Source organism: Plodia interpunctella, chromosome 5 (genome assembly GCF_027563975.2).
Source record: "Plodia interpunctella isolate USDA-ARS_2022_Savannah chromosome 5, ilPloInte3.2, whole genome shotgun sequence".
Classification (NCBI taxonomy): domain Eukaryota; kingdom Metazoa; phylum Arthropoda; class Insecta; order Lepidoptera; family Pyralidae; genus Plodia; species Plodia interpunctella.
The window spans coordinates 383,296-410,630 of record NC_071298.1 but is presented as its reverse complement, the minus strand read 5'-3'; the positions used below and the strand labels follow the sequence as shown (position 1 = coordinate 410,630).

At 36.1% G+C, this 27,335-nt stretch overlaps 2 protein-coding genes across 8 annotated transcripts; both read left to right on the top strand.

The window, feature by feature from the left end:
- Positions 1 to 2,875: 2,875 nt before the first annotated feature.
- Prx2 (Peroxiredoxin 2) lies at positions 2,876 to 17,175 on the top strand. Of its 5 annotated transcripts, XM_064435965.1 has the most exons (7): positions 2,922 to 3,012; positions 5,446 to 5,571; positions 8,752 to 8,928; positions 9,969 to 10,109; positions 13,273 to 13,412; positions 14,059 to 14,227; positions 16,104 to 17,175. In XM_064435965.1, the coding sequence occupies exons 2-7, from the start codon at positions 5,468 to 5,470 to the stop codon at positions 16,249 to 16,251; spliced, it is 879 nt and encodes a 292-aa protein (XP_064292035.1). In that variant the 5' UTR covers positions 2,922 to 3,012; positions 5,446 to 5,467; the 3' UTR covers positions 16,252 to 17,175. The 5 variants fall into 5 exon arrangements, with proteins under 5 accessions (XP_053601103.1, XP_064292035.1, XP_053601100.1 ...); XM_053745125.1 differs by lacking the exons at positions 5,446 to 5,571; positions 8,752 to 8,928 and adding an exon at positions 3,653 to 3,737 and having other exon boundaries at positions 2,930 to 3,012; XM_053745124.2 differs by lacking the exon at positions 8,752 to 8,928 and having other exon boundaries at positions 2,935 to 3,012.
- A 1,354-nt stretch (positions 17,176 to 18,529) lies between these two features.
- Positions 18,530 to 25,703, top strand: LOC128669898 (uncharacterized). 3 transcript variants are annotated; one of them, XM_053745123.1, is made up of 7 exons: positions 18,530 to 18,641; positions 20,725 to 20,809; positions 21,316 to 21,420; positions 21,603 to 21,773; positions 23,092 to 23,258; positions 23,564 to 23,747; positions 24,307 to 25,703. In XM_053745123.1, exons 3-7 carry the CDS (start codon positions 21,321 to 21,323, stop codon positions 24,447 to 24,449), a joined length of 765 nt encoding a protein of 254 aa, XP_053601098.1. In that variant the 5' UTR covers positions 18,530 to 18,641; positions 20,725 to 20,809; positions 21,316 to 21,320; the 3' UTR covers positions 24,450 to 25,703. The 3 variants fall into 3 exon arrangements, with proteins under 3 accessions (XP_053601098.1, XP_053601096.1, XP_053601097.1); XM_053745121.2 differs by lacking the exon at positions 18,530 to 18,641 and adding an exon at positions 19,142 to 19,418; XM_053745122.2 differs by lacking the exon at positions 18,530 to 18,641 and adding an exon at positions 19,147 to 19,418 and having other exon boundaries at positions 21,606 to 21,773.
- The last annotated feature ends 1,632 nt before the right edge of the window (positions 25,704 to 27,335 follow it).

The window sequence follows — 27,335 nt, the reverse complement described above, 5'->3', positions numbered from 1 at the left end:
TATAAGACAAAGTCGCTTCCCGTTATCTGTCTGTCCTTATGCTTAAAACTACGCTACGGATTTTGACAGGAATAACTATTTTATTAAATGCAAAAGTAATAGTGTCCGTAGAAAATACTCGCGGGCGAAGTCGCGGGAAAATCTAGTACAATATACGTATATTGTATGTATTTCAATGCACGCATGTTATTATTTATCTAGATACAGTGTATCCCGGAACTGCAGTTGCGTCGAAATTTCAGTATAAACTATTACCATGCCATTTCAAGTTTTACTTCACGTCCTGACAAAGAAATCTATATGTCTATGAATAGTGTCGGCTATCCAGAACATTGAATGGAAAGACATTGCTAAATATTATAGATACGCTTTCAACACAATCTTATCTCTTCCATTAGCCATTTTTCTATGACGATAATCACTATCTTTCATCTTCCACTCAAACGCGCTACTCAAGAGACGTAGGTATCTTCATAAGACAGGTGTTATTGTTATTTTTTTATGAGTTAGTATAGAGGAAGCAAGTGAGATTTATGAGGAGAGCGGCAAGTGATTTTAATTAATGATAAAAAAAAAACCAAAGATAACAGACTACCATAGTGCCTCGGTTACGCACTGAGACGCGTCGGATGTATTTGCGTTCTGAACTCAGGGGGCTTACCATCATCTCTTAACGCGATCCACTTTACGACCTAAACTGAACTGCATCGCAAATTCGTACCATCGACTTAATTTTTTCCATGTGTCCGATTCATTTTAGGTGCCTAAAGTGAACTGAGTTGCATTGGAATCGTTCTGTGGAAGTTGATGGTAGGCCTGCAGTTGGAAACTAGGACGCGCGACGGGAGCCATGAGTTGCGGTCACATTTCAGGCTACATTTAGCTGTATATGGCGGGTTTAATAATATTTTGTATTGGTGGTATTTAAATTCAAAAATAGTGACAGCTAGCCTAGCCATACAGCGTAGTTGCTCGTCCGCCTATAAAACCTGCGCAGTTTAGTTTAGTATAGCCCTTTCCTTGGGGCGGCCATTCAATATCCCAATCTAAATCCCGGCCAACGCTAAAGCGATAAACGTAGTGTAGTAATGATCTAAAATTATTATTAGCCATTACGAGTCGAGAAGATCCTGGTGTGTTACGCAGTCTTCGGATGAGTGTCGACTATGTCAGACTGTTTAGGAATGGGTTGAATGGCCTTCCAAGCACAAATAATATATTTGTTTCATTGAGAATCTAGTACCAACAAACGTAATAAATTATTTAGGTACAAATGCTTTCAAATCCCTCTCATGTCTATCTCTGGCGGTTGAAAACCGACGAACATTCATACGTTCAACATATATATTGATTAGTAAAGAGCGTCGAAACAAAATTAATGTCTTGTTTTACATTTGTTTTTCAGTCGTAGGTTAACTTAAGCTAGATATGCCGACTAAGCTTCAAGTGAATATTTTCAACAGTTTGGAATAATAATGTTTATCCCAGCCATTTAATATTCAACCTGTTTGAAACTGCTAAAATATAAAGCGCCTGTTCAAAATATTAGATCAAGTAACATTATAGTAACATTATGCTTATAATTGCTTTTTATTTTGTAAAAGGCGTTTTGTTTCAATTTGAACTTTTAATTTCTGTTGTTGGTATTATACTCAATATAAATTTAATTCACCTACCATCAACTCACTACAAGCTGAGAGTTAAGTGGAAATTCTAATTATACAGGTAGGTAGTACATTACCTAGGTACCAAGTAAAAGGAAAAGGTTATAAAGTAAACACAGTTTTCTTATAAATATATATATCTGAAAATAATGCTAGATAATGTAATAAGTACAAAGCTAAGTTAAACTCTTGTTTAGTCCAAACCAACGACTTACTATAACTAATTATACTTGGTATTTGTATGCAGACAATACTGCATGTTGGCTTTAGCGGATACCATATTGTTACGATAAGTACCTAAGCATGAAAGCACTCTGAGTGGGAAATATCATCAGCAAATATTGCAGTACAAAAGCTAAACAAAACACTAGAAGCTGCCAGCTCTATGGCTTTCTAGATTAGGCTAAAATTGGACTCTTTCAACAGAGTTAATTTCCACTGTACCTAAATGAGTCAAGCACAGGACTTAGCTAGGTTACCTATAACAGAACTAATTACTTACCTGTGCTATGAAGGAAACACGTTTTTGTTTTATGGTAAGAACGAAATACCATGGATTTAGTAAGTACTTGTACCTACTAATTCCATGGGAAGTACTATGTGACAGGCAAAACTTCTGTTACGGCATCATAGTTTATGCCAGCTCCAAATTGTCGCCGAACTCGGACACATGCCGGTGTGAATGCGTGAACATGGCGTGAACATTGTGTAGATAGTGATTATGTGTACTTTTATTAACCGCAAGGAATAACCGCCAAAGCATAGCAAACTGTTCGACGACAGTGTGAAGCCGGCATTAGAGCCACGCCCCATTGTCGAGCTCCGTTGCGCCGATGCAGAAAGTTGTAGCTCCGTTGCGCCGATGCAGGACGTCGTAGCTCCGTTGTTTTAGGTTTCGACACAGACGTGCGTTGACGTACGTCGAATCTCCAATTATCTATACAATCCTGCGTTGCCCTGCGTTGTCTGTCGACGGATAGTCGACGGTAAATTTTTATATGTTAAAAATCACTAACATTGCCATCTGTTGACACACTTTGAAACCAGTACAACGTCACTGATTTCATTTGAAGTAGTACCTAGTAATTATTTCTGTAAGTTAACATTTTAAATCTAATTAGTTATCATGTATGTATTCTAATAATATATACTGCGATTTATAGAAAATAATAATAATATGCATGAAGCCAAGTACATTTTTGATTACTGGCAATAAATGAAACAATCGTTCAACTCAACCGGCCGGCCGGCTGTCATTTCGTTTTCGTCATTTGTCATTTTTACGTTTGCACGTAGCTTGAGTCGTGTAATTTGTAATTTTAATTATCTTGTGCAACATTTATTTCAAGTAAGTAAATGCACTTATTATTTTATAGAACATATAAATTCTTTGGTCCTACTTCTATGGTGCAGATTATATTCAATTGTGATTAACTTTATTTTCGTTCTACGGGGGCACTTCGTGTTGCCTTTCGAAGATGCGTCTAGAAAAACGGTAGATCCCGCTATTACGATCTTTTATCAATTTTTTCTCAATATTTACTGTGTGTAATCTACGAGAATAAGATACCGATTTTGGACTTTAACTCTTTTTGAGTTAGGTTACCAAACTGAAAACGAAGCCAATTAATAATTTCCACTCGTGGCCATGAACTACCTACCATCAAGATTTGAATATGAATGACCTTTTATCTTTACCAAACTAACTCCTTCAAACGTCTTGAAAGCAAGTACTTGACTAGCATATTATTGTTTATAATTAAGCATATATTACGATAAATATTTTACTTTGCCTAGGAGTTTTTATAAGAATATAGGTGTGATCTAGACTTTGTCTCATGGCCATGATAAGAAATCATTTTCTGTCATTTTGCAAATTGATTACTATTCTGCTGGTTTTGTAAAGGGATATTTAAGTTTTATGGAGATGAAAATGGAATGAAGAAAATAAAATTGTGTTGATACATAGCATGCTTGATTTTACTAAGGTGTGAACATGCAAACCGATAGGAAAAGGATGCGCGAATCGGACGGGGAATGTGGGAATGAACCGAAAAAGTTTCTACCAGAAAGGTACATGCAAATAATATGTACAGTATAGTTTGCATGTAGGGAAATGGGTGGCTCTTTATTTAAACTTTATTGAAATTATCTCAAATAATAAGTGGTTGAGGTCTTACACCTTAAATTATGTATAAAATTTAATATGGCATGGAATATTACCTATCCAATTCTTTGGAAGAAAATACATTTAACTAGTCATTTATATTTATGTATGCCTATTTTCTGCCCTTTTACAGGCAGAATAATATTATTATGAACCCACATTCTTTTACATTTTAATCATAAACTTAGTTTTAATTGGTCAGTAGTTATTATATTATTACATTGGGCATTAACTAAGGAAATACCTAGTTTATTATCACAAATATCTTCAAATATTTTTTCTATGTTTATAAGTAGAACATTAATTAAATTGTTTATGTCCATGTATAAATTGCATGTTGCATGAAATAGCATGCAATCAAGCGTGACAGCTGAGCATGAACCATTACAAATAAATCCTACTGGCCTTAAACAGTATTATTTCAGGGATCCCTTTTTTCACATAATTCATTTTGTCCCATAGAATAATCTTTCGTGTACCGATTTTTGCATAAAATATTTTGGCGTTATAGGTGTAAGGCATAATTGATTTTTGGCATATGGGTATTTACCCATAAATGTGACATAATTAACTTTTAGGTTAGTTATGCTTCAAATTTTCTGTGTGAACTGTTATGCAAGAATGTTATGCTTAAAAATCATTATGCCATAATATAGTATGCAGTATTACATTGTGACTTAATTTTTTATTTTATATTATGTTGTTCATGACTCAATAAAAACTTTTTGTTGGCAGAATATTTTCCATATGAATGTAAATGTTGAAAAAAAAAACATTTTTCCATTTTTATCTTCTGTGCATGTCATTTTAGACGACATGAGAATTAATTATAGTCAACATAGACATAACTTCTTTCACTTTGTTATCAATTTAAAATATTAAATGTGAAATTGTAGAAATAGAGATAAATATAAATAAATAAATATATTGGGACAAATCACACAGATTGAGTAAGTAAGTAAGCCCCAAAGTAAGTTCGAGTCTTGTGTTATGGGATACTAACTCAACGATACTATATTTTATAACAGATACATATATAGATAAACATCCAAGATCCGGGCCAATCAGAAAAATATCATTTTCCATCATGACCCGCCGGGGATCGACCCCGGGACCTCTCGCTTCAGTGGAAAGAACTTTACCACTGCGCCATCCAGGTCTTCATGGGCAAAAGATAAAACATTAGAATTCAAAATATTTAACTTTTTTGTAGCTAAACTGAAACTTTTAATAGGATGATTCACATTATAATGTAAGCATTGTGCAACAAATGACGGCAGATAGGTATAAGAATTCTTGTCCTAAGTAGGTAGGTACATACAACATTATACGATGGTGTAAATTTTACCTTGTTGTGTAGTTATCATGCATGCTACCCACTATAATATTATGACCTCTTTTGAGTTATATTACCTTACAATAATGATAGTTATAAACAACCTAATTATTTTACTGCAGGTTTACTACCTTATTTATAGATTTCTTTTTACATATATTGTCTTGAAAATTTTAGTTAACCATTGTTTATTTTCTAATATCCAAGCGAATTCAGTAAAAAAATATTTTTATAGGTAATAAACCTCACAGTATTCTAACATTTGTCATAATATTCAGCTGAAATTGTCAAGTGCTAAAGATGTCGATGGAACACAAGTGTTACTGTCGCGGAGATGAAGGTGTCCACTTAGACCTGGAGAAGCCGGAACACCTCATGCCTATGATGAGGCCTTTCTCCTTGAGGTGCTTGCCTTGATATTTGTAGTTTGATGTATTTGGAGTTTGGTACTTTGCGCGAATGAACTTGCGCGATAGAACTTGCGTGCAAGAAACTTGCACGTAAACAACTTGCGCGAAAGACGAAAGGTTAAGGAATTAAGGCGTTGCGTTGTGTTGCGTTGCGTTGTGTTGTGTAGTGTTGTATTGTAAACCGAATCTGTTAAGTAAATAGCTAAGAACATAAAAAGATAGGGCAATTTTTTTTCCAATTTATCTTGCCATAAAACTCCCCTTTTTTAATATCTCAATTTAACGCAACAACATCAACACAACGCAACGCAACACAACGCAACGCCTCAATTACTCAACCTTTTAGTCTTTCGCGCAAGTTTCTTGCGCGCAAATGTCTTTCGCGCATGAGTCTTTACGCGCAAATGTCTTTGGCGCAATTTTTTTAGCGCAAGTGTCCTGATACGATGTATTTGTAGTTTGTTTTTTAGGTAGATAGTCTGTAGTATTTGAGTAGAAATAGTTACTTGGTTTTATTGAGTAAGTATATTATAGTACATTGAAAAGTTAGAGTAAACATATAATTTTAATATAATAATGTAACAATACCTAGTAGTGAGAGGACCTGTCTAATTATTATTTATTACTGTGGAAATGTATTTTAGAAGTTAATAATATGGCTGATTATTTAACAATTGAGTTGTATAATTAGCATTCGTTTGAAGTCTTAAACGAAATCTCTCATTCAATGAAAACAGCTAACTAATTTTATAATATCTTTATAATTCCTTTAATTTAATTATAAATTGTTTTTTTTTTTAATTTCTTTTTGTGACTTCCAATTCAATACCGAGCTAATGCTCGAATGGTTAGCTTGTATCGATATCGTATCGATAGCCTCGTCCTTGACATACCATTAAGGTTTTTCCCATGCATTTTATTAATTAAAGATAACAATGACAATTTACTTCTGGAAGTACAGTCAACAGCACATAAACCTACCCAATTTCATTGCAAACATGCCGCATTATCATTACAACAAAAAATTGCAAATGTAATGCATAGTGAATTTTTTTTTTATTTGTTTATTTAGTGTCATTATATGGAAGTGTCTTAATAAATACATTAATTATAATAATTAATATAAAAAAGTTACAAATTGGTGGTTAAATAATGGGTAAAAAGAGTAAGGGTAGGTACTGAAAAATTATTAACCAGAAAACAGCACTTCTGAATAATAGATGTGTATATTACCTATAAACTGGGCTGTTCAGATCATTGCCGTTGTCACACTCCGACCCGGTTCACACCAAGACGAGACGTGACTATGTCTCATTAACACCCATAACGCTTATTTAAAAGCCACATGAATTTATGTGGCACAGTGCAAGTTGGTTCAGAGTGAAAGTTGAGTCTTGTTTGACTGTGAAAGATTCATTGTCTAGAGATACGATTACTTTCATATTTTTTTACGGCATATCAAACTACTCTAATTCAGTGGAATTTCGAATGAAGTGTAATAAAGGTTTACGCATATCCTATAATGGCATTAACATATTGGGCAGCTATTAAGCTAAAATGGTATTCCAAAGGAAAGTTGACATCAGGCAAGCCAGCTGTGTTGTAAAATCACAGACGAATCTTCAAAATTTTAAGGTTGCATTTTACCTCGTTTTCCGAGGAAAACGACAGCCAGTTGTTAACATCAGTTGGTCCATGAGGAAAACGTTTTTTACGCTGTTCCCGGGCTTCGCGCCATCGTAGCCCCGAATGACCATGCGAGAGAGGTCTATGCAGTGTAACTTGCGGTCGACGGTATTTCAGAAGAGCGATAAAATATTTGGCAGACTGAGAATTACTTATTCTAGGGCCATTCAAGATGGTATTGAAAACTGATGACTGATATTTTTATGCATAATTAACACTTATGTTCGACTTGTCTTATTGATGGCACATTGTATACTTTACTGTATTCATTACTAACGCGGGTGCAGGATGGAATGCTTACAAAGTATTGACTCCAATGAGAGTCAATACTTTGTAAGTCAATACTTTCTGAGAACGTAAATACGTTCATCAGAAGTAATCGGAACGAATAACTATGATTACATGGAAATGATACAATTTTCCTGAGCATTTTTGATTTCGTTTGTATGGCGTATTGGTAATTCCACGTTTCAATAATGATAGTTGAAAAAAAAAATTTACCCGTTTTTTGTGGTTTCATGCTATTAATAAAAGGTTAATCATAAGTAAATAAATAATAATAAATAAATATATTAGGACAAATCACACAGATTGAGCTAGCCCCAAAGTAAGTTCGAGACTTGTGTTATGGGATACTAACTCAACGATACTGTATTTTATAACAAATACATATATAGATAAACATCCAAGACCCGGGCCAATCAGAAAAAGATCATTTTCCATCAGGACCCGACCAGGGATCGAACCCGGGACCTCACGGTTCAGAGGCAAGCACTTTACCACTGCGCCACCGAGGTCGACAATCATGGCAATGAATCATTTGAATTTTAGTTTGGTACTATGCACAGGAAAATGGGTGAAATGGTCCCAAAATAGAAGGAGCCACCCGTAGGTATGTGCTTGCCCTGGCGTTCGCAACCTATTTTTGATAACAAGCAAAATAACACTATAAATTATACCAAAATGTAAAGACTGTCCTTCTCATTGAACTCAGAGGTACCTATCTAAATACTAAGATCTTCCTTATCTCAATACGTTTCATATCAATTAACTGACGATGATAGACCGCCGATTATCTGTTTTATGTATATTGATGCATACAAAGATTAAGTGTCTGCAGTTTGTACCTAATTACTGTTTATGTTGTACCTTCTTCATTGTAGAATTTAAAAGCTTTCTCTACTTATAATATGAAATGCAGCTCAAAAGACATAAATTTATGTAAGTACAATGCTTCTTTTGAAATTATTGCCTATTGTATTATGAAAAAGTTGGTTGCTATGCTACTTTACGTTCGGAATCACATGACGTTTCAGCCAACCCACATCTTCCATTCTACAATTCAGACAAATCTCATTTTAAAGACATAACACATTTTAAAAGTAAGGATATATACCAAACACCGCTCATCGAAATTATCGGTAAACGCAAAATTGTGACATTCCATATAACAGTGCAATGGTGAATGATGGTCATTCTAATCCCCAGGATGCAAAATCTCGAAGCGACAGTGGCTAACATGCTCACTACGGGTCTTCTCACAGACTATTTCTATAATGGCGCCGGTCAATTGCTGGTGAGCCTATGGAAGACTACTGAGAAGATGGTCTATGATGTCCACTTGATAAGATTTGAAGAGTTCCCTGTAGAGTGGAATGATGTTAGGTTCGTGGTCGTAGGGTAGATGGTATTACTAGTGGCCATAGAGTTCCATATTCATAGAATCCGTCCACTGAAAGTTTTTGTAGGTAGGTGGGTATTTATTAGGGAATACTTAGGTACTGAACTTGTACCCTTGTCTTGTTCTTTGAGGACTCAGATAAGGATAAGCATTAATCTACTAACTACAGATACAATAAAACCTCGATGTACTTACGTGATCCAGATCAACTATGTCATTTTTGTAGATTTTTTTTTCGTTACTGTAAACGGTGTAAATCATTGCGTAAATTTTCCAAAACGTTACGTGCTACAAAATATTTCTTACAAGATTATCACGTGGAATAAAATTATCGTCTACATACTAACATATGTCGAGTCATAGTAAGATCACCGATAGCACACTCATTGATATTGGTATGTGTATAATATGACACGGAACACTGAACAAAGTCAGTTGTGGTCGAGACGCGAACGGTGAAGGACGTGTTTGTGAAATAAATTGTGATTTTGTGTAGTTATTGTGTATTATACTGGTAATACTTGAAATATTTACTGTAGTAAAATAAGTTGGTATTTTAGTACATTATATTGGAAGTAGTAGTTTATTGTAATTATTTGATAGGTTTTAATTCATAATTTAAATATTAAACTATTTTCGTTTGTATGCCGGTTCTACAAAATGCTGAATTCCGTGAAGACAATACCTATAATGAACTACTAACTGGTAACTACAGCAGTTAGGCAGATGTATGTAATACTAATTTATTTTTGTTTTACTCGATCTGGCAAATCCTTTTATTCACATCACCAGTTACAAGAAAATGCAAAAAGTGTTTTAAGGCTTATTTTAAGGAATAGCGCCGAAATTGCAACCTTAACAAAATTCCCCTGCTAAATCCTTAATCATAACCGCCACTTTATCTACAAGCTGAACGAAACCTAAATGTTAACTTTTAACGTCGATATTGCTTTAGCTTCAAGAAAATACTGCTGCGATTCCCGAAATGAACCTTAATATTTAAAAAATAACGTTGTTATTGCAGCTTCAACAAGATGCCGCTGCAGCTGACCAAGCCCGCGCCCCAGTTCAAGACCACAGCGGTCGTCAACGGCGAGTTCAAGGACGTCTCGCTCTCCGACTACAAGGGAAAATATGTCGTTTTGTTCTTCTATCCTTTGGACTTGTGAGTACCCTAATCTCTCATCTACCCGTGTTCCCCGTTGTGTTCGGGGCTGTGACGCTGTGAGGCCCGAGCGTAAAACAATAACCTTTACAGACTGCTGTGATGTAATTTATCTGTGAGCTACAAAAGACTAAATTGCTGTGACTGAGACTGAGAATGCAATTGGTTGCCTACTAGCTGCAAAAGCTATGTCCCCTAGTCGTTCCATTCTAGATAGAAACCTTGATAATGAAAAAAGTAGCCTTTTAGATTTTCGTTCAGTTAAATTTTCGTAAAGAAATGAGTAGTGAGAAAGATCGGTTTTATACATATATTGTAATTTTATCTGTCCAGCGTAGTGTAATCCCAGGTAATCCAAAGTGCGATTCCTGAGGAAGAATAAAGTGTATAATTTATTATATTATAGTTTTACTCGAGCAAAGCCGAAACGGGCCGTTATAAATATTTATAAGGCCTCAACTCTGGTTCTCAGTTTTGGTTCGTAGGTAGGTAGGTACCTAGGTCTGCGTAGAGTGTTGACGTGATTTCTTAAAATATTTCCATTGCAAAAAATATCTCCTTGTTGAGGTTGTATAACTTTTTTAACAGATTCGTTGCTTCTAGAAACGTCAACATTACTTCTAAATGAATTCTGTCTAGTATTAAATCAGTGTAACGAAAGGTGAACGTAATTAACAATTAAAAGTTTGATCCTTGAACCGTTACAACGAACGAAACCAGTTTCCAACATTCCTCCAAAGTCATAGTCTATTCTTATTCAAAGATTTGAATGTATAATATGTTCGTTGATATTTTTTCGTAGTTCTCATAAAAACGAATTAAGTAAGTAGTTTCTAAAAATATCTGACTTTAGAATATGCAAAAAAATATAAAATGTTTATAAACTATTTTAATAGTATACCTTTAAAAGATCGTAACAAAAGCACTAAATATCGGTGTCTAAAACCCTTTAATTTAATTTAATAGGTTATTTGTCGTATCATTTTTGATAAGTAATGGAAAAAGTCCCCACATTCTGATAATGTGTTTATCTACAAGCGCTGTCTGACATCACTGACTTGGCTTAACCTCTGAAACCACTTAACTAACCTATAAACTGTCAATATTACTAAGTATATCAAATTTAATCTTATCAGCTTCTTTGATCTTAGAATTACATGTATTTTCGCCAAGCATACTAAGCGTCATATAAGTACAGTGCAAAAGATAACTTGGTGTAACAAAGTCTACATGGACCGTATCTCTGGCACTGCCTGTAGCGGTGGCAAAGTCAAAGCATTTACTCAGAAAATTGATTTTGCTCGCGGCTTCGACCGCGTAAATTTTCCTTCAAAATAAAATCGGTAAAATCTCAATTTTTATCGCGTTATTACCGCGTGTTCTGCATTACTTGTAACATTTTCTTTTACGGACGAAAAAGCTAGTAGTTTGGGCTGATATGGTGGTTGATTTTTCTATATTTGGAGGACCTTTTGATAACGATATCGTCCAATTAGTTTTTTATTACCATAGCTTATAGTTTTGCTTATGACACAAGAAACAAGTGAACCATGGTGTCGCCTACAATTTTATCGTAACAGCTCCGTGATAATAGCTAAACTCGTCAGTAACAAGTTATCAAGTTTTATTTGCTTTTTAACTTAGTTACATATTTGAATATTAAATATTCGTTTTTGTTATGAGTGTGTTGTTTACAATCACCATTTGGTACTATATTGAACTTTCGGTTGCTTTAGAGTTGACCTTCTAACTAAATTGAGCATAGATTATAAATAAATACTTTTTATATACTATTAAGCAGCAAACAGGTACGCAGCCAGTGGGCCGTCGTGTGTGATGGTATGTGGTCACCGCAGCCTATGAACAACTGCAACACCAGGGGTGCCACATCACATGGCCTAGGGTCTTTTGCCACAGTACCCTGTAATTATTGCCTCTCATCCTTCATATCGGAACATAACAATGCAAAGCCAAACAGCATAGCGCTGTTTGGCTGATGAACAAAATCGATTACTTACTTAAATTCGATTAACTCGTCTAAAAATATACACCAAAAAAAAGTGTGTCAATACGGAAGTATAGTAATGAAAGCAGTCTACAGATTAAAAATTATATTTCCATAATAAGTTGTATATATATATATCATGAATCTGGAATGTTCATATTAAGTAAAACAGTTGTCATATGTATATCTAATCTGCAAATACGTGATACACTCAATGACATCGTTTATCACTAACATACATCTGTTTTTAATAAAATACCATGACTGACTACATACTATTGAAAATACTTTTAATATAATAATTTTGTGATCTTGTCAGGTCACGGAAAATAAAGAATGCGTTAGCTTCTCTGCCCTGGCAGACTATCTCTGTATGTATATGATGGTATTAAAATATTAATAACTAGAATTTTGAGATAAAATATAGCCTATAGCAATCTTGGATAATGTACATTTCTAATGGTGAAAGAATGTTTTAAATCGTTTCGGTAGTTTCGGAGATTACTCGCCTCAAACATACAAACTCACAAACGCTTACCTCTTTATAACAATAGTATAGATAAAGGATTTTTTACAACAAGCATATAAACGTTAGTTTTTTTTAGCCTGGTTATGTGTCCCACTGGTGGGCAAAGCTCTCTTTTGTCTTCCATGTCTTGGGCCGTTTGGTGCAGACCACAATTTTAAACTTTAAGTTGTCTTCAGCCTTGCTATCTTGTTTCCTACGTCTACGTCAGGATCTTGGCACCAAACTCGCTTCATACCATATAAGTTCTGTTGCACTAAAATAAAAATAATATTTTTATAAAAAAAAGTAATACCTTTACATCTCTATTAGCAGAAGGTATTGCAAGTGATCCAATAGAGCTGAATAAGTACAGGAAATTATGAAAAGAATGTGAGAAAGAACAACATGAAGTCGATAATAATAATGAGATGAAAAAATTCTGGAATCGACAGAGGCGCGGGTTCATTTGCCGCTCGAAAAAATTCCAGATTATTTTCATCTCATTTTTTTTTAATAAGTAAAAACTCGTGTATAACAAATCCATTTCAATGAAGACAATAATTCGCAAACTAGATAATAAACTATGATTGCTTACAAAATTACTTAGTTTTACATCCTGTTTCTAAAAGTGTATTGATTTGTTTTCCCAGCACATTCGTCTGCCCGACGGAGATCATCGCGTTCTCGGAGGGCGCGGACGAGTTCCGCAAGATCGGCTGCGAGGTGATCGCCGCCTCCACTGACTCACATTTCGTGCACTTGGCTTGGATCAACACCCCGCGTAAACAGGGTATGTCTTTTATACCAACAAGCAGGTGAACAGCGGCCTAGGAATAAAATGCACACGGCCCATCTGATGGTAAGTGGTCACCGCCTATGCCGCGCCTGCTACACGCGCGTTGCTGATTTTAGTGGCGTTTGTCAGGATGTTTTGCCACAGTACCCTGTAATTACACTACCTGTCGCCTGAGAATGCGGCCCCATTGTTCTGCTGTGCCCCTTCGCGTCGATTTAGCGCGGTGCCGCTGTCGTGATCCGTCCACATACGTTTAACATTGACGTGCGTCAATGAACCGTATAATATATGCGTTGATGCGTTTGCCCTTGCCTTCTCCTTTTCACTCACAAGTTAATAATCAACCAGTGTGTTGGTTTACTCACGATGTTTTCCTTCGCTGGAAGCAAGTGGTGGTCGATAAAAGCTACATACATGAGTCAGATTGGTATACAAACTCATGCAGGCATGCACTCGGCACGAGTAGGATTCGAACCTGGACCCTTTCGATCCACAACCATTACACCACCACTGCTATATTTTTAACATAATATCCAGTTCAATTTCAACCTTAATTCAGAGGAGCATGTCGGCGTTAGTTGTAACGTTAGAGGCAATCGATAAAAATATAAATGTAGTAATAAATTGTGTAATTCGGCAGGCGGCCTGGGCCCCATGAACATCCCCATCATCAGCGACAAGAACCACAAGATCGCGCGCGACTACGGCGTGCTCAACGAGGAGACCGGCATCCCCTACCGCGGGCTCTTCATCATCGACGACAAGCAGAACCTGCGCCAGATCACCGTCAACGACCTGCCTGTTGGACGGTCAGTCGCTCTCTCCCTCACACACACACACACACTCCATCTCTCTCCCTCACACACACTCCATCTCTATCTCTCTCCCTCACACACACTCCATCTCTATCTCTCTCCCTCCCTCTCTCTCTCCCTCTCTCTCTCTCCTTCCCTCTCTCTCTCCCTCTCTCTCTCTCCTTCCCTCTCTCTCTCTCCCTCTCTCTCTCTCCCTCTCTCTCTCTCATCTTCGCGTGGCCCCGATTGCGAGGACCCTATAACCCTGAGGATTAATTTATCTAAGTACCCTTGCTCTTATCGCGTAAACGTGTAAAGGTATATGCCCCGTGCATTGAAATACTGTTACTGCAAGTAGAAAACATGATTTGAAATCTTCCACAACTGGTAGTGTTCACTAATAAATAGTGGTATTTCTGAGGAAGGCTTAAGTTGTGGAGTCCCGGCCCAAAAGTGGTCGGCGTTGACACCGTGTGGTTTTAATGGGTTCGAATCCCACATTACGTTGTCCGGCTTCCCGTGGCTGGATGGATGAGACGGTGGGACACTAATCATTTTTTTACGTGAGGAAAGACACACTTAAAAACTCAGTCATATAATCATGTGTCATAACAAATAGACACACAATTTACCATTATTTATTTTGTATTGTACTCCATTTATATAAAGTATATATATAACATACCTTGATAGGTACTACGATTAATATGGCCAATGACTTATCCGATAATTCAATTGTTAAGTTACGGTATCAAATAGACGACCTCGGTGGCGCAGTGGTAAAGTTCTTGCCACTGAACCGAGAGGATCCGGGTTCGATCCCCGGTCGGGTCATGATGGAAAATGATCTTTTTCTGATTGGCCCGGGTCTTGGATGTTTATCTATATATGTATTTGTTATAAAATATAGTATCGTTGAGTTAGTATCCCGTAACACAAGTCTCGAACTTACTTTGGGGCTAGCTCAATCTGTGTGATTTGTCCTAATATATTTATTTATTTATTTATTTAAATAGAAATGTGACCCGCCCTCATACAAACGAATATTCAATAATATTCATTGAGTTATCACAATGACCTTATCATAACCACGCTTTACCTGCATGAACAATTTAGTCATATAAGTAATCAATTCTATTACTATATTATCAACTAAAGACATCTTTACCCTTATTGGGCATTATCCGCGTCGATTAAGATCCTGTCTTGAAATAAATATTATGTTCTTATCATACACGTGTTGTTGTAAAAGATTAGCCACCTGTTAGTACGTTTGACATAATTGAGGAAATGCTATGCTTCAAATAGAATTATTAAAATGAATTGTATTTCTGACAATGATAAAAAAATTCAAGGCTATTACATAACCAGATGACATAAGGCTATTCAATACGCCTAATAAGCAAGTAGCGGTCAATCATGTTGGATGAATTTTGGCGACCTGAATATAATTGACACCAGCATTAGCAATAACGCTAGAAAAGACTGTCGCGGAAGGCCTGTCCAGTCCATGTAAAATTCAACGTACTATGAGGAATTCGATATTAGCACTGTGTCTCGTTTCTCCCATCTATTTCTAACAGCTCCGCCCACATTAGCGTATGTTTTCCCTCGGGTTATTAACTATATCTCCTGCAAATTTCATCAACATTGGTCGAGCAATCTCGTTGTGAAACCGTATATTATACTTACAGTACGTAACAAACAAAGCAAATTTTACGGAACTCTTGCTGCTGCTAATGAATACGAGAATTCTCTATCAAAAACTGCTGGTTCATAACTACGCGTAGTTAGAAGGAGAAAAAAAATATTCGAAAATAGTTTCGATCCAAGAAAAAGAAATATATTTTTATGAAAGTGAGTCGTAACCCAACAACATTGCAACTTGCAGGTCCGTGGAGGAGACGCTGCGGCTGGTGCAGGCGTTCCAGTTCACGGACAAGTACGGCGAGGTCTGCCCGGCCAACTGGAAGCCCGGGGACAAGACCATCAAGCCCGACACCAAGGCTGCGCAGGAGTACTTCGTCGACGCCAACTAGAGGCCCGCCACCTGCTCCAGCCTAACTTTCAATGCGATACTAGCGACATCGAAATATTACACCTTCAGTAAAAGAATCAAAATAATTCGGTCAAAAATTTCACGTCAAGTTTCAAAACGAGTTGACTTGTCAACGAAATTTAATATTTTCACGTGTTGTTTTTTTTACGAAATTTATGTCACGAAACTGTTTTCATGACTCTTGTATCGACATGGATAATTAGGCTTTATAGTACTAATGCTGGACTTGATGATAAATTTTTGTCGAGATATCATTTTGTAAGGCCGGTTCTGCATTACTAACTGCATCGTGCGTTATTTGGCAAATTTAACGAGCTCGGTTATAATATAAATAATATAACAAAATGTAAGTCGTTCAGAGACAAAGAACAGTAATTATGTACTATTTTGAAACAATACTTTTTTTTTTTTGCCGAGCGGTGATTTTTGTATAGCAACAATCTCCTAAAATGAATATTTTGTAAGACACCTAATATTTATGATTTTAACTTTTGCCAATGCATTTGGATCACTTTGGGATTACTTACTTTTTGTCATTAATGAATTTAACATCAAATCCAGCAACTCGAAACTTTAAGATTTTAAAGATAATTTCTCTAGCATAGCTGTTACATTTATCTTTCACAGGCTATAAGCCAATCAGCATTATCGATCGTTAGCATAAGGGCCTCTGTGATTCTGTTGATCGGAATAATGAAGGTTATAAAAATATTGTATGAAAGTTCAAACGCTTCGCTGTCATATGCACACATATTTTATTACATTTGTGGCGTGCGTTTGACAGAGTTAGTGTGAATCTCACGAGTGTTATGGTACGGGTCAGACAATAAATTATTGTTAACGATGAATGATCATTGAAACGTGCTGCATCAAGCGAGGCTGTAATAAAAGCTATTATGTTCTATTTTGCTTGTTTTTTTTTTATTTACCATATACATTTTAGAAACCATTGCAATCCAAAGTGACGTTTGTACGGCTACATATGTGGCAAAATTGAGTATTGTGTGAGGTGGACTAGGAAGGACCTATCTTACTACTCACGTATATGTATATATACGTGAGTAGTAAGATATATAGTGATTATGGAAGCGGTAGCAGCACTAATTCTGTGAGTACACTAGTCTATTATTATGTATATACCTAAATACTTATTAGTAGGAAAGTATGTACCTACATATTTTGTGCAATTTTACACTGCTTACCTCAAAGACAAAGATTATTTATTTGCAAAAACATGTTTTAACAACACTTACTAGTCACGTTGTATAAATGGAATTAAAAATATAGAAGCCTCAACCACATCTATGTCTCAACCGTAAGCCGAGAGCAATAATGTTTTTGTGCGCTTGTCAAGATGAGAAGCAATCAAATGTCAATGAGCAATGATCAGTCTGTGAGTAATTTTAATATGCTTTCCGATGTTCAAGTCTTTATTTATTACTAGCTTTTGTCCACGGCCTATGACACTAGTTTACTCCTATTTCCACAGCATAAATCTCACCTCAAAGTGAATGACGAACAAACACACTTTCACATTTATATTATTAGTATGTCAGTATACTGTGAAATATTGTTATAAAGTAAGTAGGTAACTATAATGGTAAAGTAACGCGGATTTTTTTAGAAACTTTCATATCGCAGTGTAATAAGGGCACTAAAACATTTTAACCGTACCTATTACTAGTCTTATTAGATTGGTAGGCACTTTACTGGTAGTAAGATTGATAAACAAGGACAACAAGCTACAACGAAACTACCACAGTATTCATTTATTAAAAATACAAATAATAAAACATAAATAATTGCAAAGTCAATCAAAAATGCCACCCCGGATTGTACCCGGTTCAAAAGTACCCATAACGCTAGCTGCGTTTCCTCGTTGGATAGCAATTGATAGCCTTTGATCCAAGTACCATCCGGAGCGGTAGTCATATCCACGACAAATCCACAGTATTTACAATTATATCCAAGTCATATCACAGTATTAATAAGGCTTATGACACTTGTAAGTACAATAGATGGAATTAGTAGGTACCTACTTCTACCACAGATTACTTATACCCCAGTACATAATACCCGCTACTAGTAAATCCACGGTAAAAAAACAATATAACCGATTGATTAGATTATTATCGTTATACCCGCCTGCGACACACACCATAGGAGAAAAGTTTTAAGTTGGTGGGTAGATGTAAAAAAATAATCGCCATCGCCACTTTTGTAAACAACTCAGTTACTACCCACTTCTATTTTTAGGGTTCGTTGTAATTATTATAATAAGTAAGTATGAGGTATATTCTACCTACTTATTACATTTTAAATAAGTGTTATAGAAATGCCAGTTTAGGTTAAAACGTTGTGAATTAAAACGTACCTATCGTATAATCTGTTGTATAAATAAGTGCACACTAAATACCTACATAAAATTTGGTGTGCACTTATACTAACCACAGATAAGTGCACATCGATACTTAAGTACTAATTTATAGTATTAGTAAGTACTTACTACTTAATATATACCATATTACCTTTCTCTCTCATTTGACTGAGTGTCCTGCTAATGTCTTCCTTGGTCGTTGAATGTCGGAGTCCACGGTCCGCTCTTCTACTTTTTCGTCTTCACTTCTTACCTACGTTAGTCGATATGATTTATACCTATTTTGTATTAATTTTAATGCTTCTAGATCTCAATCTAGAAGCAAAATAATAAACTTACGTCTTACGTAACTAAGTACTTACACCTAAATAAAGTAGGTAAATAAAAATTTTATTTTTAAAATAAATAACTAGGTACCATAACTACCTATTTACCTACTTTTCAATGTTTCACTAATTATACGGAACCAAAATCAAAACACACTTTACTTATTATGCAAACAAAGCGAACAAAACTGCAATCCCGGCAAGTCTCGGGAAGTTGAAAAGAGAACACATTCGACGTCCAATCAGAAGCGATTCCAGGCCCAAGCGTTCTGAAGGAAGGTCGCGTCCACCGACAAAGTACTTACCTACATTTTTATAAATTAAAAGTCGCGTCCCTTGCTCGTTGTGTCATTGCGCAGCGCGGTTAAGAAAAATAAGTTTTAACAATTTAAAATGGGCCCAGACGATTATAGTGATTATGGAAGCGGTAGCAGCACTAATTCTGTGAGTACACTAGTCTATTATTATGTAAATACCTAAATACTTATTAGTAGGAAAGTATGTATATGTACCTACATATTTTGTGCAATTTTACACTACTTACCTCAAAGACAAAGATTATTTATTTGCAAAAACATGTTTTAACAACATTAATTTTAACAACAGTTGACTTCACTTTGTCAAATGTGCGTCCCATTGAAACAAAATTACAAACCATATTTGAAATTTGCAGGAGTAGAATTTCGTCTTATTCTAATACGATATCAATTATAAAAATAAACATAAGTATGTACCTACTTATGAAATGGTAAATACATGTAAGTAGGTAGGTACCTAGGGCTTAGGTTGAGGGTGACAAAAATCCTTGTTGTTATGTGTTGATAGGTAGCGTTGAAATATGATTCTTATTGTCGTTGGCATAAGGTGTATTAATACATTGATGAAGGTACATTATTTTTTATCGCAATGTTAAGTGTGATTTAGGCACAGAAGTAAACTAAGTAGGTACTTAGGTAGGTAGGTACCTACCTAAAAGTATTAACTACTTACCTTTAGAATAATAATTATTATATGGATACCTAATAATTATGTTATTTTGTATTATTTGTTCGATTTCTAACTAAGTACATTCAGCTTGTAGGTAGGTGTTAGGTATTATAGAATAATAATATAGGTAGGTAGATATTAGGGTATATAGGTAGCTATGTACTGGTTTTTTTATACCTACTACCTTCCTATCTAGTGCTATAAAATCAAAATCAAATCATTTATTCAGAAATTAGGCCTTCACAGGCACTTTTTCACGTCATATTCTAAATTAAATGATATTTACCAAAGCTACAAACTACTAGCATTTCGGAACGACCACTGCTGAGAAGAAATGCCGAAAGAAACTCATTCAAACAGTGTTGGTTCCTATAAAGCCAGAAGGCCTTACCATTTTTTAAATATAAATTTATGTATAATTTTTTATCAGTAATATAACAATGTAAGTACACAATAAAGTACATGGTCAAAAGGTATACTGAAACATATTATGATTGTGATCAAATGCTGATGAAAGGAAAATATATATACTTACATATATATGTATAATTAACCAACCTGCAATACCTGCTCCATACTATCATAGAAAAGATCGCCAAACTTTGACGAATTCTGTGTAGATAGGTAGGTACCTACCTAGTTAATTGCTAGCTTTTCATTGTGGTAAATAAATGCACTTATACAAACTATGCAATGTTCATGTATTCGATGATAGTGTGGGCCGGTACTTAGGTAAAATATCGCTTGTTTGGTTTCATTTCAGGGGAGGTCTTGGCACAGCCAGGAGCCGTGGCCGCAATTCAAATCGGGACTAGAGAGGCGAAGGACATCCAGCAGTTTCCTAGACTGTGAGTAGCCTAGCCGTATGAAGTGCGTCCTATTTGTCATATCTAGGCAAAATCTAACTACTCAGTTTTAAGCTGCTCGTCTTATTGGACATTTTCGATTTGAATTTTTTTTGCCATGTGCTCTCTACCCCTAATGCCACGCAGCTACCGCGGATACCTTCTAACTTACCTATAAAGACTAGATTAGCACTGTGAAAACAAACATAATAGGTAGGTATCCCTCTTTGCAATCCGATTCCAGGACAGTCTAGAAGTCTCTGAATAGACTCCGGGCTGGTGTAGGGATCGAGATGCCACGAAAACGGAGCCAAGTGGAGTTTCTCCAACCACAGTCTGTGTTCAGTCTATGGCTCACCTAGTTGTTATCATGTCCCAACTGCCCCACGTCCTGCACTATGGACGACGAGGCCAACGATAGAACGTACTTAGCAAATTAATGGTCGAAAATAATTTAGTCATTCCGACTCCACTAGAAGAAGAATGTAATATTTAATTTTCAATTGCAGTGGTGATGAACCAGTGCACTCTGGATGATGCCCTGGAGGAGTTCAGACTGAACGGATCCGATTCCCCCTACAACCCTGAGGAGGAGCGGTGGAGTTATCAAGGGGGTAAGTCCAGCCTACATACATACGTTACCGCGGCCTTTCCAGTTTCGTTTATTTATATTACTGTCAGCTACGCCTGTCCCAGTACTGTCTGTTTGTAATTTAAGAGAATATATACTTACTACATACGCACACCTTTTACCTACGAAATAACTTGTTGCGTAATACAAAAAAATCTTCAATTGTAGGTACTACCCACGCAGACCAGCTGATCGGCATGGGGCCTTCGAGCCAGTACCTCCGCCAGAAGTCCTGGCCACAACCCGAGGTGACGCCCGCCGTGCAGCTGCCGAGAAACCAGGAGTGGAGCACCAGCCTTGAACAGGACTTCAGGCCTTCTGTGCAGCCTGCTGAAGGTATAATTATTATTTTTTAGAATCTGTACTACGATGTGCCTACTATACTATGCTGTAATGGTAGGACAATATTGTAGATTTGTACTGTAGCTTGGTAGTAGGTACATGTTTCAATACGTCATTGACGCCAGTTTGATAAGAGACCAGCTAAGTGCCGACCTACCCACATTGTAATCTCATAATCAACAACAGCAACAAATTCGGTCTTTAAGAAAAGGGTTAAGGAACATCACCTTTCTGTTTGATCCTAATATATATAAGTATATATTATTTGTATTTACTATTATAGTTTATTTACTATATGTAGTTCTTATACATGTTTTATACATTATATTATATTGTATTATGCATTATATAAAATATTTAAGTTTATTGTAATTTTCTGTTTTGTACACGCCAATGCCTCTTTTTTTCCCATTCTTCTTTCGCGGGTCTACTGGAAGAAATTTCTATAGAAATAAGTAGTACCTTTGTACTTAGTTTCCTATTTGTAAGTTTTATATTTACACTGTTATGTTGTGTACATAAATAAATAAATAAACAGTTCAGCTGAAACGTTTTCTTCTCGGTTTCTTTGTTTACAAGTAGACAACGAACAACGCTTTGTCAGCGGCCAGTACCTAACTAATGTAACTAGACCTAATTATAAGAAGATTCGATTGATGTGACCGTCACGTTTCTTTGTTATTTTCAAAATTAGATAAGTACCTATTAGTTACCTAATCAATTATCCGTGAAATTAGTTAAACATTTTTACTTTTTTGTGTTTTTTGTTTGGGACGTACCTACTTAGTTCTTGAGCGAAACGATTCCGTTGTTTTGCGGATAATAAGGCGTAGTGCGAATTTTCTTTATTCCAAATTTCTTCATTAGATTGTTGAACAGCTGACTTTCGAACAGACGTTCGCTAGTGAGTGTTGGACATTCGAATCTTGAAATCCAGTCGTTTCGGCGACAATCTCAGCTGTTATTTCGTCGACAGGTATCGCTTCGGGCCATTTCGTTTCGCGGTCGATCATAGTGATAAGGTATCGATGACCTTGAGATGTCGAAACTTTTTGTTAGCGGGAATTTCGACGTTACGCTATAGGTGTGTCGTTGAATTTTATTTTTCTGGCAATACATGCACGTTCGGTAACCATATATTTAATCCATGACGGTAATTATTATTAGGTAGATTTTTATCTATACAATCACAGCACGCAAAGAGAATAGATATGTTGATTGCGATTCCTTGGTATATACAGAATATGGGCGCGTCCCGACTACGGAGAAAGTAATTGCTATAAAAAAGTAACAGGCGTTTATTTTCTTACAGTTCCTGTAGAAGTTTCTTCACCTCAGTACGAAATCAATCAACCAGAGGCAATCAGTCAGGAGCAGCTGAGAGTATTGTCGTCTCTTCCTAATGATGTGTTGTATGCTTTGCTGCGGGGGCTGGAGGGGCAGGGGGTGGAGAAGAAGCCGAAAAGACGAATGAATGAGGTGAGGAAATTGATGATTATTGCATAATAAGTAATGAAACTTTTTTTATGCTTTAAAGTGTAAATGATATTCGTCTAACCAATCACTAAGAGCGCGGTTCCGTTGTTCAATCATGTTTCTTTATTTTGAATTCCATGCAGAAAATATATAAATAATCGGACGTACCTCGCATCTGTCTATCTGTATGAACGCGATAAACAATAAATGTTTCCTGAGAAAGGTTTAGGTGTGTACTTTATTATGTTTTTACCGCGAAGTCGGGACGCTAGTTATAATTCGACCTCAATGCACTGCGTTATCATCAGATGCAACAAGAATGCCGCTTCTGCAAGAACAACGGCGAGCGCGAGTCGTACTACCGGTCGCACTCGCTGAAGGCGGGCGGGCGCGTGGCGTGCCCCGTGCTGCGCGCCTTCGTGTGCCGCCGCTGCGGCGCCTCCGGCGACGCCGCGCACACCGCCAAGTACTGCCCCATGGCCACTCTTGAAGGTAACATAAATACCGAGCCAACTATTTGGACGTAGATCATAGGGTAAGCGTACACGTAAAGTGTGAGCTATTAGTGACAACAAACTGACTAGGTACACGCTGTAGAAGAAAAGTATGCATGTTATACTGATCAATATTTTGCTATGTCAAAGTCGGCACTTGATATTATAAATTAAGATTATAGATAAATTAAGATTAAAGATATTATTAAGATTTATGATGAATAACATTGATTTTTGCCTGCGGTTCATGCGTGAATTTTCCACTGGAGTAGTTATTTTTCCGTGATGAAAAGTACCGTATCTTTCTCATTGCTTGAAACTATATTATGCATTTCAACAAGATTGGTATAGTAGATAAAGCGTAAAGAGGTAATTGAATGAACATTAATTTGCATTATTATTGTTGTATTTGAAAAGCAGAGAGACATTCAATCGGAACTCGTCATTTCGCTCTTAGCGTAATTCCATTCACCCTCGTCTTCGATTCGGGATGTAAACGTATCGCGCAATCTCTCGTCATACGATCTGGGTATGTACTACCATCTACTATTATTTAGAACGCAAGAAATCAGCGGCCATGATGCGCAGCGTGCGGCTGTCGGCGGCGCGGCGGCGCGCGGCCAGCCCCGAGCTGGTGAGGTTCGGCGCCGCGCCGCTGCACCCGCTGTGGGCCGCGTTGGAGCAGAAACTTATGCTGTAGTGCGGGAAACGGTCGGTGCGGCGACAGCACGCTATGCTCCGTGCTTTTGACATACGTTGATTCATTAATTTTATCGAAATCAGACGCACGTTTATGTCGAAACCGATATATGAAACGACGGAGCGGCACGACGCAACGTAACGATGAGGCCAGGTTCTAGTTATACCTATACAAAATTGTAGTTTCCAGTTAAATAGTGTGTTAAGTGAAAATTTGGAATAACGACATCTAAGGGTAAATCTCTGAACTAACTTCAGCGATACGGATTTTCTTAATTTTCAAGTTTTTGTTAATCTATATTCTAGCTATTTAGTACCTATTTAGTTCAAAATAAATAATATCTTTTACAATAATGTGCCATTCACAATTTAACTGGAAACAAATAATAACAGTTGATTATAAATTTACATTATCATATAGTTGATTGGTTAGCCGCTAGATGGCATTTTGAATTATTATGTTTTTACGTCTTGTTATTTTGAGTATTGACTGCTTTGTTATAGATTTATATGTGACTCTAGATAATCTAGTATCATGTTATATATTTTATATATTTACGAATTTTATCACGTCTAGCAACAAATATTTTTCTTTGAAAAATGTTGCTGATTATGGTTTTTAAGAATAAGACAAACATTATTGTAAAATCTATTCACTTAAATATATAAATGTATCGTTATATACTATGACATTTTCTATAAACTTTTTTGATATAATGTGACTAGAAGCGGATTCAATATCATAAATCAAAAGTATTTTATTGAATGAAATATTTTACATAAATCGGCGTCTCGCAGTAATACTGTGTAACTTTTTAGACATTTTCTATTTCAAATTCTCTGTAATTTTGAAATGAAAATGCTCCAATGAATTTAACACCCGCTGATTTCGTAATAAATTTTTGGATAAAATTATCAATTTTCCTTAGATATACTGTTTACACTAAAATGCAATAGATGGCGTTATGTGTCAGTAACATGAAAATACATTGAGAATATTTCTTATTAACAATTTATTTTTCATTGTTTAAAGCAGTTTAAATAATACATAAAATCCGCATGTCACTGAATAATATTCTTCAAATTAACTTAGATAGTAGGTAAGTACAGTACTCTTATTTTTATTAAGATTATATCGCTTTAATTTGTTGATTAATTTATGAGAAGAATTTACTTTATGTTCACGAAATACGTCATTTTTGACACGTTATCGGTGTTGGTGTCTTTTGGGTCAAATATATAAAACTGATCTATATTACTGTGTTTTTCTTTGTATGCGAAATTCGTCCTGCATTCACAAATTTAATTTACTTTTTTCTTTCATTAATAATTGAATGTATAATTTCAAATGCTGATATTTTTACTTTTCATGACTTTATTTTCTTTATGCTTAGTTCGACATAATGTTAACTGTATCTCTTTCCCTTATCGGAACATTTACACTCTTCCTTCATCAGCCGTTGAGCGTCGGAGCCCAGGGTCAGCTTTGCTACTTGTTCGTGTCCACTTCGCACGACAGGCAGGCATTCAGTAAGTACATACAAAGTAATTTGTATTTCAATAATAGTCAAATCACAACAGTATTGACACTATTGATAGTAAAAGTCACATTTTCCGAAACCACACCGAAACATTAGTTACAAGTATCAGTATGCAAAGTTCAGCATGACATACTCAAGATCCTACTCCCACTGACATTTCATTTTCAACTTTATACCGTTGGTGGTAAAGATCATTTAAGTCTTGACAATTTTCGTAAGAAGCCTTTTAAAAATGGTCCGAATTGGACGCACGCACTGCGACTACGCGTACCGTTTTGAATTCGCCGAATGAAAATTTCTTACTTCGATATTGAACCTTATCATGTTAGCTATAGTACACATTATCCCATCTTTTAACTTGTCTCATTTGAATGTATACCTTTAATGAGAGAGCTTAAGGTTGAGATTAGTTTGCAATAGTGTTCCCAAAATATGTAGGTCCCAATCCGGTTGGTTTAAGAATGTGTGCCGTTGATGTAGGACACGCAACAGCCGAGGAGCTCCTCGACTTCTAAGATTATACAGATTGGAATATAATATGCAGTAGTCACCATTCTGGTTCTATGGTGGACGCCTACGGGATTTCGGACATAAAACGGGAGGGTGATTAAGCTACTTTGAATACGATCTTAAACCGAGATTTGAATGCGAAATATTTCTTCTAATTTCTCAAAGGTAGTGTATTCCTCATGTTTGAGGGCTGTGGTCGTCATGTCAAATGAAATACCTACCATGATTAAATTGACACAAACAGGCCAGAGTGCTGGATGGTTTGTCATTGCCTTACTAGCTATATATCTATACCTTCGCGATGTTATCCTTCACAGGAAGCAAGTCTCGTCTATGAAAAGTACCACATGAAAGTTATTATATATTATTATATTATTATATTATATTATATTAGAAACATCCAAGACCCGGGCCAATCAGAAAAAGATCATTTTCCATCATGACCCGACCGGGGATCGAACCCGGGACCTCTCGATTCAGTGGCAAGAACTTTACCACTGCGCCACCGAGGTCGTCAAAAGTTAGATTGGTTATGACCCTATAGGAGTCCAATCAAAGCTTTTCGGTTCACAGGCGTCTTTATTACTGGTCCACAACAGCTGTCAAAGCCTAGTAGGAAAGTTCAAAATTTAATTTAATAAAATACACCCTTCGGTACAAGCTTATTTGGCGGGAATTTCTGTTTATTTAGTATCTTTTTTTAATTTTCTGTCATAAAATATCATCACAATAAAAAATCGTATAATCGTGAACGTGTAAATAATATGAAAAATTTCAACTCTCTGGTATAAGGTGACAGACAGACAGACAAACATACACACACATTGATCGTACTC

Bases quoted from the DNA above. Each gene is read 5' to 3' on its own strand.
- LOC128669898 (XM_053745121.2), top strand. From the start codon at position 19,368: ATGGGCCCAGACGATTATAGTGATTATGGAAGCGGTAGCAGCACTAAT. The intron at 20,810-21,315 runs GTGAGTAGCCTA...TTTCAATTGCAG, and splicing joins ATCCAGCAGTTTCCTAGACT to TGGTGATGAACCAGTGCACT. The intron at 23,259-23,563 runs GTGAGGAAATTG...CGTTATCATCAG, and splicing joins CGAAAAGACGAATGAATGAG to ATGCAACAAGAATGCCGCTT.
- Prx2 (XM_064435965.1), top strand. From the start codon at position 5,468: ATGTCGATGGAACACAAGTGTTACTGTCGCGGAGATGAAGGTGTCCAC. The intron at 8,929-9,968 runs GTTCGTGGTCGT...TTGTTATTGCAG, and splicing joins GTAGAGTGGAATGATGTTAG to CTTCAACAAGATGCCGCTGC. The intron at 14,228-16,103 runs GTCAGTCGCTCT...TGCAACTTGCAG, and splicing joins AACGACCTGCCTGTTGGACG to GTCCGTGGAGGAGACGCTGC.